Source organism: Mytilus californianus, unplaced genomic scaffold, assembly GCF_021869535.1.
Source record: "Mytilus californianus isolate M0D057914Y unplaced genomic scaffold, xbMytCali1.0.p SCAF_1, whole genome shotgun sequence".
NCBI classification, from domain to species: domain Eukaryota; kingdom Metazoa; phylum Mollusca; class Bivalvia; order Mytilida; family Mytilidae; genus Mytilus; species Mytilus californianus.
This window is the reverse complement of record NW_026262581.1, coordinates 38,763,933-38,781,624: the sequence shown is the minus strand read 5'-3', so window position 1 is coordinate 38,781,624 and position 17,692 is coordinate 38,763,933. Positions and strand designations below refer to the sequence as shown.

At 33.7% G+C, this 17,692-nt stretch overlaps 1 protein-coding gene across 2 annotated transcripts in view; it reads left to right on the top strand.

The window, feature by feature from the left end:
* Positions 1–17,692, top strand: part of LOC127701968 (uncharacterized protein C12orf56-like) — a 166,502-nt gene that overhangs the window by 103,259 nt on the left and 45,551 nt on the right. For both annotated transcript variants that reach the window (XM_052205951.1, XM_052205946.1), the window contains exons 8-9: positions 3,591–3,680; positions 4,884–4,974. In XM_052205951.1, the coding sequence (XP_052061911.1) occupies positions 3,591–3,680; positions 4,884–4,974 (181 nt within the window). The remainder of the gene's footprint in view (positions 1–3,590; positions 3,681–4,883; positions 4,975–17,692) is intronic.

Here is a 17,692-nt window from a genome sequence, read left to right as displayed (position 1 = left end):
ACAAGTTTTGTTCCGCTCTCCTGAATTTCGTCGAATTTCTTAAATATTCTTGAAACGGCGCTTCTATGTCCTGCACATATCGATTTCAGCTTCAAATTCATCTTGGTCACGGCACCAATATCGTTAAGTGGGTAAATCGGGCAACTATAGGCTAACAATAACAAAGGCGTCTAGCATGTATGGATCTCTATTCAAACTCTGATGTCAATACGTCACACTTAGGTGACGTTACAATGAATAGTGGCAGCGAGAACGTTACGTGTATGCGTTACTTCCAACAGTCTGTCAGTCAGGGTTCACCTGACCTTGACCTCATTTCATGGATCAGTGATCAAGGTTAAAGTTACATGATTAGGTCCGTTTCTCAGATACTGTAAGCAGGTGTATGGAATGATTGTAAAGTGTACATGTCAGTCTGGCAGGTTTCATGTGGCCTTGCCTTCATTTTTATGGTTCATTGGTCAATGTTAAGTTTTTGTGTTTTGCTCTGTTTTCTAATACTTTAAGCAATAGGTCAACTATATTTGGTGTATGGAATAATTGTAAGGTGTACATGTCTGTCTGGAAGGTTTCATTTGTCCTTGACATCATTTTCATGGTTAATTGGTCAATGTTTAGTTTTCAGTAGTTAGGTCCTCTTCTTACATACTATACGCATAGGTCAACTCTGGTTCTGGTTCCCTCCATACACCTTGGCCTGTTTTCTGCTCTTTGATCGGGTTGTTGTCTCTTTGACACATTCCCCGTTTCCATTCTCAATTTTATTCCTTCACCAATAAAAACTAGCCACCACGAAATAGCACAATAGTGAAAGTGGTGTTACAAACCAATCAATCAATCAATTGTTTTGTTGTTTATCATAATTAGTGTTGTCAAATCAAACAGTTTTGCCTAACCAGCTACTCGGATAATCTTTCGACCGATTAACCGGTTAACCGGTAGTTTAGTCAATGACTAAAGGCCATATCTATAGTACCCTACAAATGTACGTTTTTATGATTCGATAAATTGAAGTTTATCCTTGGGCATTATAAGGCTTGGCTTTGAGCATTCCTGGTGAAGTTTTACTTTTAATCATACAATTCTACCGTATCTAAAATGAAGTTGTAATACTAGTAACTCCAGATTGAGAAGATGAAAATCTTCTCAATCTCGTCGAATTGACAATGTCTGAAACCATTGATTGTTTCATTTTCGCTGGTGTCTCGGAAATATTGTGGAGTGTTTCAATTTGAGATGATTAAGCATGTTACTCGTAACACTGAATATAGATTAATTCCATTCACATGATTTGCATTTCACCATTTTAAAGTCGGCATTTTGTTTAAAGTATGACAAAAACCCTGGACGATGGAGGTGGCATATTTACATGTAGGTCTACGCTATATAAAATCAAAAATGAAATAATGAAGTAAATCGTAAAATGTAATCAGCTTACAACTGTTCAAAATACATGTATGCTTTTAGATCTTGCCCCGAGCTCGACAAGTTGTCTTTGTGCTAATTAATTTTGTAAAATTAGAATGTGTTCAAGGTTAACAATAGCAATCAATATACTGGACAATTGAACTGTCAAATTAATTACCACGACGATCATCTTAAAATTCACCAAAATTTATTAATGATTTCAAGACACATTTATATTGAATCTATTAAAATTGAAAAAAGGTCCGGTTAACTGGTTAGCGTTTTTGGTATTTCGATATTCAGTCCTTCTAACAGTTAACCTGTTAACCCGTTAATCCTTGACAACACTAATCATAAAAGATCATTCTCACTAAATGTTTCAAAAACATTCTCTGCACCCTGCAGGCAGTTAAGTCTTTAATCCAATGTTATTTTGTCTCATTGGCATTTATGCCACATCTTATTTATCTATCACAGGGAAGTATGTATTCTAGGACCCTTTTTTTCTTCGTTATGTCAACAACATGTCCATTAGAATTAACTCAGACGTTAAACCCTTTTTTATGCAGATGATACTATACTATAATGTTTTCCCATAAAAATCATGAAATTATTATACCCCACGCAACGAGTTGCGGAGGGTATAATGTTTTTGACCCGTCCGTTCTTCTGTCAGTCCGTCAGTCCGTCAGTCCTGTTTCTTGTCATCGCAACTCCTCTCAAACCACACAACAGAATTTCACGAAACCTTTTTAGATAATAAGGACATACTATGTAGTTGTGCATATCGACAGGAAATTACGATTCAATTTTTTTTCTAGGAGTTACCCCCCTTTGAACTTATTTACTTTAATGTACTACTGCAACAGTTTGTCATCTCAACTCCTCTGAAACCACACAACAAAATTTCATGAAACTTTGTAGATGATAAGGACATACTACGTAGATGTGCATATCGACAGGAAATTACGATTCAATTTTTTTTCCAAGAGTTAAGCCCCTTTGAACTTATTTGCCCAATATACTACTGCAACCTTTTGTCATCGCAACTCCTCTCAAACCACACAACAGAATTTCATGAAACCTTTTCAGATAATAAGGACATACTACGTAGATGTGCATATCGACAGGAAATTACGATTCAATTATTTTTCTAGGAGTTACGCCCCTTTGAACTTATTTACTTCAATATACCTCTGCAACAGTTTGTCATCACAACTCCTCTGAAACCACTCAACAGAATTTCATGAAACTTTGTAGATAATAAGGACATACTAGGTAGATGTGCATATCGACAGGAAATTATGATTCAATTTTTTTTCTAGGAGTTACGCCCCTTTGAACTTATTTGCTTCAATATACCTCTGCAACAGTTTGTCATCGCAACTCCTCTGAAACCACACAACAGAATTTCATGAAACTTTGTAGATAATAAGGACATACTATGTAGATGTGCATATCGACAGGAAATTATGATTCAATTTTTTTTTCTTACAGTTATTTTATTTCTCCAGTGACAATGTTGGGACATGGGGTATGTGAGCGCGCTCACTAAGGTTCTTTAATTTCTCTAAAAAAACTGTAAAGAACTTGAATTATGTAGTATAGATAATAACCTTTCGCTCTACTTTTGTAAAAGTGAATGTATTCTTTTTGGTCCAAAGAGAAAATTTAAAAAAAATTATAAATATCTCATAAATAAATCGCATTGATATAGACCAAAATCTGTCCAGTTTGTTTGTGAAAAACATGGAATCATAAGTTAACTGATATGGTTGTGGCATCACCCAATGAGATTTATCACCAAAATTTGTACTTACCTATGAGAAACATAATGGGTGCTACTAGTGGAGCAGGAACTGCTTAGCTGTCCGAATCATCTGAGATCATCTTAGTTTTTCGTCAGGTTTTTATTGCTCAGTCTTTAGTTTTCTTTGTAGTATTTAGTAGATTTGTTTATGGTTTCATCATCTTTCTTTTTTTGTTGTTATGGCCTTGTCATTTTCTCTACGACTTATAAGTTTTAAATGTCCCCTTGGTATTTTCAGCCTCTGTTTTACAGAAATCATTATGTAATAATACTCCGTAATTTTTAAGTAAACCTAATTGTCAACTTAAAGAATATTAACAATATTATAAATGTTCTTTGCTACAAAATAATGATAACCTTCCCTTTTTTACAGGCTAACTATCTTGCTAACGGAAATAATGAGCTTAATGTTCAGAGAATCTGAGATAATTCCTGCGAGGATACAAACATTAAAGGCAGAAAGGTATTTTTAATAAAAATTAAGTGACTTTTAGTCAGAATACTGGCAAAGAAGATTTGTTAATATTACCAAACTTTACCAGAATATTCCTTAGGAATTTAGTTTGATCCATCAACAAACATGGAGCTGTTGTTAAAAATAGAACATAGGGGTAAAAACATGTAGAGGTCTATCTACTGTGAAATTTTCAGAACCCATTTATGAGTTATTATATTTTTATGTCCACAATCATCTGGACACATTTTGTTTCCAGACAATAACTTGAATAAATAAGTGTATGGATCTCTATGAAATTGAACCCCATTAATAGATGGAGATTTTGAAGAAGCTGTAGAAGTTTTTGATGACTTAATAAATCTTTTTGTAGATTCTTGCTCTGGTGGTCAGATGGCTTGCTTTCTCTGCATATTTAATAGTACCAGGTGTAAACATTGATATTAATGGTAACTAGTCAATGAATTGTTATGTTTAAAATTTTGAATAACCATATACGTTACATTAAAGTTCGATATCACACATCCTCCGAAGTAGTGAAACTGTTTAGATGATTTTTAAGATTTTAGACGAGCTAAAAAAAAATAACTTCCACCAATGTACAGAGCGTGTGTCTCTGAAACTTCTGGGCCAAATAAAACAAAACTTGGCCACAATCATCCTTGGGGTACCTAGTTAAAAAAATGTGTCCTATCTAGACGAATTTTTTCGCGATTAGAAAATCAATGAAAAAATTTCTGAATTTAGGGTAAGTACACAATGAAAATTCACAAAATCTAGTATAAAATTAAAACCATCAAAACATTTTTATTTTTTTTTATTTTGCATATAGTTTGAATGGGCTATGTTAAATTTTCGTAGCAAAAGACGGCCCCAACCTTAACTTATACTAGAACTTGCAATAATGCTTTAGTTATAAATGCGCTTCTGTTCATATTTAATGTTTGCTAAAGCTTTTTTGGGAGGCTAATACTTTTTAGAGTAGTATAACACTATTAAATCATTATTTTTTTGCACCTTATTTGTATACTTGTCGCAAATACCTTCATCTTTGAAGCTTAAGAGTGAATTTAAACAAAACTTGACATAATTGATCTTTAGTTAATTGTCTAGATTTTAAAGGCGTAAAGATTTTGTGAATAACTTTTTGTAATTTATAGTTTTATTTGAACACCTATGAACTCATTCGCACAAGATATTTCTTCATTTCAGGGGAAGACCTGTGTTCGATCTTTTGAAAGTCTTGATATGTACCCCTGAAGTTCCTGAAAAAATGGCAGCACCCAGTGATAGTGATAGAGAGGTATATTATATAATAGAATACAGAATACTTTGTTTTATTTAAGGTTAATAAATAAACTGAAATATACCCAAGACTTTTGGCACCTCTTGAAAACAGCAATATATCTGCTTAAGAAAAAAAAGTCAGGAGCATGATGGTCATCCCTTTGTCTGTCCAAAGAAATGCTTACTAGATGAAATTGCTTAATTACAATGATACTTTATATAAATACTAATGAAGTATATATGGAAGAAGAGAAAGCCTATTGGTTTTGGAATTAATAGTTAAAAGTTTCAGGTCGCAACTACTAGAAATAGATATTTTTTTTAAGATATCCCCTTGAAAATGTTTATGAATATTTCATGAATTTCTCTCAGGGAAAGTTCTGATGAATATGTGAATTATTGTCTTTATGAACTGTTATTTCCTGAATAAATTGATGAGCATTGTTTGTTCACTTTTAGTTTATTATATTGTTCATTTAAATTTAATGAACTTATTGAGAATATTTCAAGAATCTTTCATGTACCAATTCCATACCTCAGCGTCAACTGACCTGTATTTAGCGGTTTTGACCCGTGAATTTACCATCTCACTCCAGATTTGTAAATGACCTGCACGGGTTGTCAAAAAACCCAGGATTTCAGTATCAGAGCTGTTTTCACCTGTATTCTAATTCCATGCTTTTTAGTTCTTTTTTGAAAAACTTAGTTTACTGTTCAAGATTGTTCAGCAACTATGAAACAATAGTTTGTCACTTCATTTATGTAAAAGTCACTTGATCTGCTAATTATCTTGGTAATTTAAGGATACAGAGGTGTCAAACTTCAAGGAAATAATGAAATAGCCAAGAAAGTCATAAAATCGTTGTACGCAAAAAGTCAATTATCTATGACAAGTGAATCATAGTAAATACGCTTTTAAACAATAGTAATTTAAAAATGCTAAAAGGTTCCTAATAGTAAAACCAAACCTGTATTAAACCATTAAGTATCTCTTTTTAAAGACTTAAAAACATAAATATGTCCCCTCTCAATCCATGTGCAAAAATGCATTTTACCCTCATGAAATTATTTTTCTGATTTTTTCCTGAATATGATGCCGGAATTTACTGAACCCAATTAATAGACCCTTTTCTTAAAATGGCTGAATTTGGCACGTTCCAGCAAGTTTTCAGTAATGATTTAACAAAACATTTTCACATAGCTGAAATTTACTGAACCTCTCAATATAAAAATGGTAGCATATGCTATAAATTTATTACTTTGGGATACCATACGGCATATTTTGTTTTGTGTCTGTCTGTCTGTCTGTCTGTCTGTCTGTCTGTCTGTCTGTCTGTCTGTCTGTCTGTCTGTCTGTCTGTCTGTCTGTCTGTCTGTCTGTCTGTCTGTCTGTCTGTCTGTCTGTCTGTCTGGTCGTTCGGTCGGTCGTTCGGACTTAGAAAATTCACTCAAATAATCAGTTTTCCACACTTTTTTTTGTCATGCTTAAAGATATTGATTTAATGATTGGTATATAGTTTTATCATGACAAGTTACAGATCAAATTCGAATTTTGTCCCGGTCTGATGATTTTGTGCAGAGTTATGGTCCTTGGACTTAGAAAATTCACTCAAATAATCAGTTTTCCACACTTTTTTTCGTCATGCTTGAAGATATTGACTTGATATTTGTTATATAATTTACACCATGACAAGTTATAGATCAAGTTAGCATTTTGTTCCAGTACAATGAATTCTTAACCAGTAGGGGACTATGTATTGCCATGCAATACTGTCAGAATGCTTGTTGACAACATATTTGTTGAATTTGGAGGTAGACTTTTTCAACAAATTGTCTGCATTCCTATGGGAACGAATTGTGCGCCTCTCCTTGCCGACCTCTTCTTATTTTCATATGAGTCAGAGTTCCTTCAGACACTTGTCATAAACAAGAAGATCAAAGAAGCCAGATCATTGAATTTCACATTCAGATATATTGATGATGTTCTTTCCATAAACAATCCAAAATTTTCTGATTGGGTTCCATTAATATATCCTCCAGAACTAGAAATTAAAGAAACAACAGACACGGCTTCCTCCACCTCATTTTTAGACTTATACCTCGAATTTGACATAAGCGGTCATTTCAGTCCCAGAATCTATGACAAACGAGAAGATTTTAATTTCAAAATTATCAATTTCCCCCAACTTCACCTGCATATGGAATATACATTTCCCAACTCATTCGGTATTCAAGAGCTTGCAGCTGCTACTCAGACTTTGTAAAACGTCACCAGTGTCTGAGCAGAAAGTTGATGAACCAGGGTTATTTCATAGAACGTCTCGTCCTTTTTCTAAAAAAGTTCATCGGAAGATACCAAGTATAGATTCTAGGTACTGACGTTGTTTATCATCTTAATAACATGTTATAGTGTTCTTTATTTGTTATTTAAGGAATGACTGTAATATTTTTTCTGTCTATGAAGAAATAACATCAAAAATGTGGTGCACACGGAATAACCCTCGTAGCGGGTTATTTAAAGTGTGCACCACATTTTTAATGTTATTTCGAATAGACAGAAAAAATATTACAGTCATTTCTTATAATTTAATTCTTAATTCCATTTTAAACCAGAGTAAATCATGAAAAAACGTTGATGATGTCAAGGTCACATGACAAAATTATGTCTATGAGCTGATAAACAAAACAACGTCAGCCAATCAGAAGACGTGTTACATCCAAAATTAAATTATTGTAAATTATTAACGTTTACTGTTTGGTCCATTTTTGGTAATATCCTTTAGGCGTGGCTCTGTACTTGTACATCCCGCCACTGTGTTGTTGTGCTGTAGTCATTTTTTGTATTCTTGTGTTTAATTTTTGCGTGTGTGCTTTGTCTATATGCCATTTTGTTTTTCTTTGTTGACATATTTGTTTGTTTTTATAGTGGTTGAGATTATAACACAATGTTGACTGCTGTACCCCTATTTTTGACATTTTTACCTATTTTGTCTTGTTTGTTTTGTTCACACATTGTTGTCAAATATAATGGAATTTTATGCGACTGTCATACAAGTGAGAGGTTTAGCTAGCTTTAAAACCAGGTTTAATTCACTATTTTCTACATAAGGAAATGCATGTACCAAGTCAGGAATATGACAGTTGTTTGATGTGTTTGAGCTTTTGATTTTGCCAATTGTTAAGGGACTTTCCGTTTTGAATTTTCCTTGGAGTTCGGTAATTTTGTTGTTGTCGAGCCTGCGACTTTTGTCGCAGAAAGCTCGACATAGGGATAGTGATCCGGCGGCGGCTACGGTGGCGCCATTAGCTAACTTCTTAAAAGCTTTATATTTTAGAAGCTAGAAGACCTGGATGCTTCATACTTTGTATATAGATGCCTTATGTTACGAAGTTTCCGTCTGTCATATGTCCATTGTCCTTGACCTCATTTTAATGGTTCAGTGACAACTTGAAAAAAAGTCAACATTTTTTGTAATGTTAATTTCTTTCTTATTATGAGTAAAAGGATAACTATATTTAGTATGTGCGTACCTTGCAAGGTCCTCATGCCCGTCAGACAATTTTCATTTGACCTCGACCTCATTTCATGGATCAGTGAACAAGGTTAAGTTTTCGTGGTCAAGTCCATATATCAGATACTATAAGCAGTAGGTCTACTATATTTGGTATATGGAATAATTGTAAGGTGTACATGTCCAACTGGTAGGTGTCATCTGACCTTGACCTCATTTTCATGGTTCAGTGGTCAAAGTTAAGTTTTTGAGTTTTGGTCTTTTTTTCTACTACTATATGCAATAGGTCAACTATATTTGGTGTATGGAAATATTTTATGATGTACATGTCAGTCTCGCAGGTTTTATTTGACCTTGACCTCATTTTCACGGTTCATTTCTCAGTGTTAAGTTTTTGTGTTTTGGTCTGTTTTTCTTCAACTATAAGCAATAGATCAACTATATTTGTTGTATGGAAGGATTGTAAGGTGTATATGTCTGTCTGGCAGGTATCATCTGACCTTGACTTCATTTTCATGGTTCATTGGTCAATGTTAAGTTTTCATGGTTAAGACTGTTTCTTAGATACTATAAGCAATAGGTCAACTATATTTAATGCATAAATTGATTGTAAGGTGTACATGTCTGCCTGGCATGGTTCATCTGACCTTGACCTCATTTTCATGGTTCATTGGTCAATGTTAAGTTTTCTTGGTTAAGACTGTTTCTTAGAAACTATAAGCAATAGGTCAACTATGTTTGGTTTATTGAATGATTGTAAGGTGTACATGTGTTTCTCGTTTGGTTTATCTGACCTTGACCTCATTTTCTTGGATCATGTTAAGTTTATGTGTTACTTGTAGCAAAGCTTTATATTTAGGACTATCAACATAAAATCAATGGTTAGTAAAGAAGGTGAGACATTTCAGTGTGTGCACTCTTGTTTTACTTTTTAAAAGACCTTTTTCTTTAAAAAAAAAAGGCTGAATTTGTCACGTTCTAGCAAGTTTGCAGCAAATTTTCAGAAAAAATTCAACAAGACTGTTCAGTAGCAATTATTCAGAAAGTTTCTAGCATTTCTTTCTAAAATGTTCAACAAACAGAAGTATATTTAAGCAAATGTTCAGTAAATATTTGAAAGAATCAGCCACTGTTCAGCCAATTTGAATACTATAATCAGCCATTGTTAGGTGTTTAGCTATAATTCAGGAAGGGTTCAGACCATTTTCAGCTTAAGCTCGCCTTTTTCAGGAAGGGTTCAGCAGATTTTCAGCTATAGTTCAGGCATTGTTCAGAAGAGTTCAGATCATGGTCAGCTTTGGCTCAGACATTTTTTAGAAAGATACCATTTAGATGATTTTTATCTATAATTCAGGCATTGTTCAGGAATCCATTGGTTTTTAGACAATATTAAGCTTTAATCTGTATTCTGTCTAAAAGACACTATTTATTCAAAACAAATAAACATTATCAAAAGTCATATGAAACAAGTTTCCTGTATTTTTAATGTTATCAAAATTATTGAACCAATGCATGCATATATACTAAACTAAGTCCTGTATGCATGATTTTTACATTTATTACGAATCTATAACGTATTATCTACAAATAACAATCGATTCAGTGATTGTTAATCGCAAGCTAATTAACTTTCCAGTTTGTTGCTGAAGATTAACTGATCGTAACAGTGATGAAAAATCAACACAAAGCACGTGGAGCACGTAAAAAATAAGTTAATTGTTAGAGTCGTGATATTTTTTTTCATCTTTTCAATGCGTTCCCATTTGTTAATTAATCTTTTCCTTGACAGTAGTTTAATGATTTGGTGTATTCAATTTGTTCTTTGAGAATCAGTTATTACTATTTACTTTCCATTGCATGTGTATTTACAATCTTTTATCATGGTTTTCGTCTCCCACTTGCCCTGTGCAGTGGCAGAGGTTCTAACGAGAGGTAAAGTAGTTAAGGTCACTGTGATACAGGAAAATATTGGCGAATTAGAATATGTGACGACAATAATTCAATAATAGTACTTTTTTTGAAGATTTTGATAATATTTATAATATTTATAATAGAAAACATTTTCATCTTTTTTTTTAAATTTGAAGTTTCATAGGACTTTAAGAAATAATTCCATGGCGCCATAGGTGAAATAGAATTAAAAGCTGTGTCTTTGCATTTTTATTATTGTTATTCATTTTGTGTCAAGTACCAATCGGATGAGTTAGTTTGTGTTGTGTTGTTACATCATTGTCCCAGATATGGGAGGGTCGAGTTATCACATATTATAAAAAAAGCTATCACCTTCTTCATGTGGCATGTCCATGCTGTCTCAAGCCAGGAACTCATAATTCCCTGGCTGTTGTTTTTCACATTTTGTCATACAAGAGCTTTGTATTGCTTACTATAAGATACATAATACAGCACATATTTTGCTCATTTTTAAGCGGTAACTGACTGGTAATGGTTACCATCTTTGTCTTTTTGATTTATAAATAGTTCGCTCAGCAGCAATTAGTATACCCCACGCAACGAAGTTGCGGAGGGTATAATGTTTTTGACCTGTCTGTCAGTCTGTCCATCCATCAGTCCTGTTCTTGTCATCGCAACTCCTCTGAAACCACACAACAGAATTTCATGAAACTAGATAATAAGGACATACTATGTAGATGTGCATATCGACAGGAAATTATGATTCATTTTTTTTTCTAGGAGTTATGCCCCTTTGAACTTATTGGCCTCAATATACTACTGCAACAGTTTGTCATCGCAACTCCTCTGAAACCACACAACAGAATTTCATGAAACTTTGTAGTTAATGAGGACATAATATGTAAATGTGCATATCCATAAGAAAATTTTTATCAGTTGACTTTTGTAGAGTTATGAGTTATTGAACTTAGGAATCTGGTGAGATTTTGGGGGCGTGGGGTATGTGAGTGTGCTCACAAAGGTTCTTTAATTCCACATCTTATTATTTTTATATTTTGTATAAACTTATATATAACTGTCTTAAGTGAAAGCCTCCATTAGGTTGCCACATATAAGGAGCAATACAGAAAATCTACATGTATTTCCACATCTTTCACTGAAAACATTTAGTATCTATAATAGTAACATTAGGTAGATTTTCATCCCCGCCCTCCTCTCCGAAATCGTCCTGCCCTGATTTTTTTATTTGAAAACCTTTACAATTTTTGGATTTTGTTTATTTCTGTTACAGGTAACTGCGCTAATAATTTAGTTTCATACAAAACTTTCTGTTGCAAAATTTGGTTTTCATATTTCTTCCAGAAATTTCACCAAATAATAAAGTTGATATATTCTCCTGCTGTATCATATAACTTCCTTATCTTCTGAGAAGAGAGATATTACGAGAAGGGTCTGAAATATTGGGGTTACGAGTAATGAGCGGTTTCAAAGAACGCAAATTTTTGTATGTCACAAATTTCAGTGATTAGAAAACTTTTTTTTTTTATTTAAACAATGACTTTTTGTCAGGAAATTTTGACTGTGAATGATATCCAAAGCGCAAGAACTGTGGCACACATTTGTATAAAAAACATGACTGGAATAAAGAAATTGACAAAGGCATGAACTCGTGTGATATAATTTGCACTGTTTAGGACTATATATTTTGTACAAAAAGTCAGCCAACATATATCAAGATTTAACCAAAAACTGTCCTTTTTTGTTGACAAACATCAAAAACATGCTGCTCAGCCACTCAATAAAATTTAAACTACTTCGTTTGGTTAAGTTCATGTTTTACATTGTATGTTTATAACTACATGTAGTTAATAAAATTATATTTGCACCTTGCATAAGAATCTTGAAAGCATCAACCCTAGTACAATTTTCAACACAGTCAAGTTTTCATTTTACTCTGTACTTTATACAAACAACCAAATTTGTATTCTGTTGTCTCATATTGTTATTCTTTTCTGTAGTCTCATATTTTTATTTTTTCTCCAGTCTAATGTTGTATATTTATTGAGTCTCATAAAGTGAAATATTGTTTCTGTACTTTTAGTATGAGGTTGTCTTGAATTCATGTGAAGTTGTTAGAGTGGTCTGCAAATACTCCTTGTGTATGCCTCTAGTGTCAGTGATCAAAACATTCCAAGTCACCAGTGGCAGGCTTACTAAATTTCTTGAGATATATTATTATTTATCTTTTCCAAAGATCAAGGTATCAATATGCAAGCCTTACATTGATAAAATGAAATGTTTATGATCCCATCAACCTATATTTTAACAGATGTAATTTTTCAGGTAGAATTATGTTTTGTGTGTATTGATGAGCAAGTCCTGACAATCCACACTTAATTAAAGTAAAACTCTCCTAATAGAGCAAATCTCAATTATTAAAGTCCAGATCTCATCTATGTAATTGAGCAAATACCAGCTCTGAAAAACAATACCAAATGTAACATAAGGGGTATCTGTGTGTAAACCAAAAACATAGTCTTAGCAAAATCATACTGGCTTAAAGCAGAAAGATATTTTAGAATGAATAATAATTTTATTATAAAAAAAAATTAATCAATCTGGTTTTGGCCCTAGGGAAACACTCAGCATACAAGACAATTTTAAGTTCCTGCCTGAGCAAGTCAGCTTGCAACCTCCAGTGTGAGGAAGAACCTGCCTGCCCGACAATACGCCAGCCGGGGAATGTGAAGCGAGGGTTCTCCACTTTTAGGTGATGAGACTAGACGTCTCATCTGCAGCCGGGGTGTGCAAGGTCTGCATGAGGATAGCCCATGTGCTAGTAGAGTAGCAGGGGTCTATCAAACTGGCGCTGGAATAAATTTGATAAAATTTGTCCCCGAAATGCTTGGGGATGAATGAAATTTTAGAAATAACCAGTGATAAAATTCCATCAAGGAATTAAAATTAATAAAATAAAATATATATCACTAGTAAAAGCTGAGATGTTTCCCTTGTCATGAAACATTATTGAAGGTGTTAGGAAGGTGGATGGTGGGCGGTAAATTAAATAATAGCACTGTAAAACTATATCAACTAGTCAAGACTGCTATGAACCAAGAAACTGATTATACAAAGACCATGCATATGGCCTTACACACAGATAGGGTACATCAATCATACAGTGGGAGGAGACTGACCTCACTGACCTTCAGATAATATACTAATTGTTGTGTAATTAATTTTTATAAGATCTGGTATCATTATCTGCATTTCCTCACCAACAGTGACTATTTATGACATGTATCTGATTAAGAAAAGATTATAGGGCCTCCTAGTGAGATTCCAGTTGTAACTTCAAAGTGTCAAATGCCAGGGAAATTAACCTCAAGATATAACAAGTGGTCTGTGTATGTTAATTAAATGTATCCAGAATGTCAGCATCTTTATTATCACATTAATTATTAAGTGTAAGCTGGAAAGGCTGTTTGTATAAACAGTACTTATATTACATATAAGTACAATATTAAAATATTTGTATTTCATACATATGCTTCATTTTATGAGCACTACAAACCATAGCTTTATAGGGTTATTTATTGTGAGTAAGATAATCTTTTGTAGTCTAGATAGGGAAAAAAAGGGGGTTTTGTGCATGTAAACTGGTTTAACAATGTTGTGCCTGGCTAGTTGGACCATGTGTTGTTGTTTTTTGTTTAGCTTTTTTTAGGGGGGACTGGTGTTGGTTGTTTATGACACAAAAGCGAGACATAGTGATCCTAAATTCTGTTGTTGTTGGAGGTGTCGGCATCAGCGGTTGCATCAATTAGATATCAATTACTTTGTCAAACCTTTATGGAATTTTATTAAATTTTGACAGAAGCTTTTTTTTTTTTTTTTACCAATGAAGGTATCCACAGCAAAATTTTGAAAAAAAATATTTTCCTATTTTCTGTATTTTACAGTCACTCAATTTAGATACAGTCAGGTTTTTTACAGTCACCATTTAGATTCAGTCTAAGGTTAAATTTTTTCAGTCATCAGATCAAACCTTCATGGAAATTTAGGAAATTTTGACAGAAGCTATTTTATGACCAAATGTCTCATACCAATTACAGTATCAAGAGTAAAATAAATTCTGAATTTTACTGATAGATATACTTAGTTTTTTTTTACAGTGAACATTCATTCTAAAGTAAAACTTTTGTCATGTGAATTTCTCACTTATTATAAGAAATAGAATAACTATATTTGGTATATGGGTTCCTTGCAAAGTCCACATGGCCGTCTGACAGGGTTCACCTGACCTCGACCTCATTTCATGGATCAGTGATTAAGGTTAAAGTTACGTGATTAGGTCTGTTTCTCAGATACTATAAGCAGTAGGTCAACTATATGTGGTGTATGTACATAAAATCAACCATGATCATTAGACATTTCAGGGTGTGCGCCCTTGTTACATTTTAGTGCACTGAAACAAAATATATTGTGGTCACCTAAAATTTTGCAGTGGACATCTTGAAAGCACTCTGGCAGGTTCATTTCTTATCAGTTTAAAAAAAAATTATATTGAAGGTTTATATTCTTGTATTCTTACATTTTTGTTGGATTTTAATGAAATTTATATCAAAGGTTTATATCAGCAATGTCTTGGATGAGTGAGAAAAATAGGCATTGATCAAATATTTTTAAAGTAGTTATGTCCCTTAGAAAAGTAAATTCTATGGAAAATTACATTGTAATCGTTCTCAAGCTTACATCTCTTGTCAGATTTTTATATATTTATATCAAAGATTTACATCATCAATGTCTTGGACAAATTTGAAAATTATCTTTACAGTAAATATTGCACTGTAAGCAATCTCTAGCCTACATATTTTGTTAGATATTTATGAAGAAGTTTAAAAGAACCCTAATTTTGTTGTATTGCATTCATCTCTATTTTCCATTCATCCATTTGTCCAACATATATTTCTGTCACATTTTTATATGACCGAAAAATTTTTGCGGTCGTATAATGTTATGACATTGTCAGCATCGTTGTCCTAGCTCTGAAGACATTTGGTTTCCAGACAATAACTTGAGTATAAGTGTATGGATCTCTTTGAAATTGTACCACAAGGTTCCATACCACAAAAGGAAGCTTTGAATTGATTTTGGGGGTTCTTTTCCTAACGGTTTAGGTATTAGGGGCCAAAAAACTAGGATTTTCATGTTTTCAGCAATAACCTCACAAAAATTGAATTCAAGGATTTTTATGCCCCACCTACGATAGTAGAGGGCATTATGTTTTTCTGTCTGTACGTCCATTCGTCCATCTGTCCCGCTTCAGGTTAAAGATTTTGGTCAAGGTAGTTTTTGATGAAGTTGAAGTCCAATCAACTTGAAACTTAGTACACATGTTTCCTATTATATGATCTTTCTAATTTTAATACCAAATTAGAGTTTTGACCCCAATTTCACAGTCCACTGAACATAGAAAATGATAGTGCTAGTGGGGCATCCCCGTACTATGGACACATTCTTGTTTGATATGCTGAATCTAAACATGTATTTAGATTTTTGATTTTGGGCCCAGTTTTCAAGTTGGTCAAAATCGGGGTACAAAATCATACCTGTCAACTGACCCGGATCCTGCTGGTGTGACCCGAGATTTTCACAATTCTGAGGGGTCACCCGGAACACCCGCCGGGTTACCAAATAACCCGTTTTCACCTGGATTCCTAAGCCTTCAGACTGATTAGATATAAACTGATTTCTTTAAAATACTGGCAAATTCGTAATTCTTCCTGGACAAGAAGTTCAACTAGCTTGTGTAAACTCAACTCAAGTGACCCATTTCAGTGCATGGCTTCACTTGACAGCTTTGGTGTCAAACACACTGTTAATTAACACCAATTACCTTAGCTTTAGGTCGTAAATAATTTGTGTATTTCAAAGTTGTTTTAAAAACAATTTGAGTTACTTCTCCCCTTTTTTTTTTAATTCACAATATACTCCTTAAACTTATGTTGTTTTTTTTTGTAAAAAGATTAAATCTAAAATGAATTGAATGCAAAAACATATCAGAATAATACTTTTATTTATTGTTCTACCTTGGAACAATTAAAAAATAAAAAATTTTAAAATTGCTTTTTTCATCTATACCTTCTTTAATTGTTTAACCTTATTTTATTATACTCTAATTTCCATCTCTGATATGTTCCACATCACAATCCATCTCATTCAGTCACGTCTCAGTCATTACAACTGAACGGACGTGCTGGGTCAGCTCTCCTTTACCAGCTATCTTCGATGAGGGTTTACTGTTAGATGGATCAACGACTTACTACTTTCGATGACAGAAACCAATCCAACGCTGTACAGACTATGTATGGCTAATACCCGTGTCAACATACACTCCAAAACCCATTATGGATGGGGGAGTGGTATGCTGAGTGACGTCCGAGGGCTGTATCCTAGGTGTTAGATGATGGACCGCCATTTCACTGTCTCACGACTTTGGTCCTGATAATGCTTCCTGTCATCGTTATTACTATGTCCGAGACTCATCGACCAGTACTCCATCATCGTGGTTAGCGGGCTGCCAAGCTGACCAACCTGGCTCTGAAAGCAGCCGTTGTGAAGTAAACAACAAAATAGTCAACAAACAAAACCAAAACAACTCACCAAATCCAAGATGGCCGCTTACCAAAATGGCGAATTCCAACTGTTCCTGTCCGACTGCAAAAATATTTAAACGCTCACCAAAACGCCTTCGGGCACCGTGCCAGTCAAGGTCGTTAAACACTTCCAGTAGTTAGATATGTTCCACTGTTTAAAAGCTGCACAAATGTATGCAAAGAAAACACAAATTGGCCCATTGTATGTCAGGGACTGAATATGAACAGGAATAAAGGCAATGTAACACAAATCTATCAATGGCCTCCAAGTGCAATGAAATAATAGAATGTACAATTTTAAATTACTTAACCATGTGGACATGTTTTGGAAACTTTGATATAAATTATAAGAAAAATGTCCCCTAAATACTAAAATTCAGCTCGAAAAAGTTTGTACACGTTACGACCTGAGATTTCATTCTTCTATGCAGGTCATCACCTGCATTTTCATTGTCATAGGTTGACAGGTATGCAAAATTAAACTTTGTTTGATTTCAACCAAAATTGAATTTATGTGGTTCTTTGATATGCTGAATCTAATTGTGTATTAAGATTTTGTATTTTGGACCCCTTTATCAAATTGGTTCATATTGAGGTCCAAAGTTGGATATTGGACCATGATGGGTAAATGTCCAATTTTAAATTTTTAAGT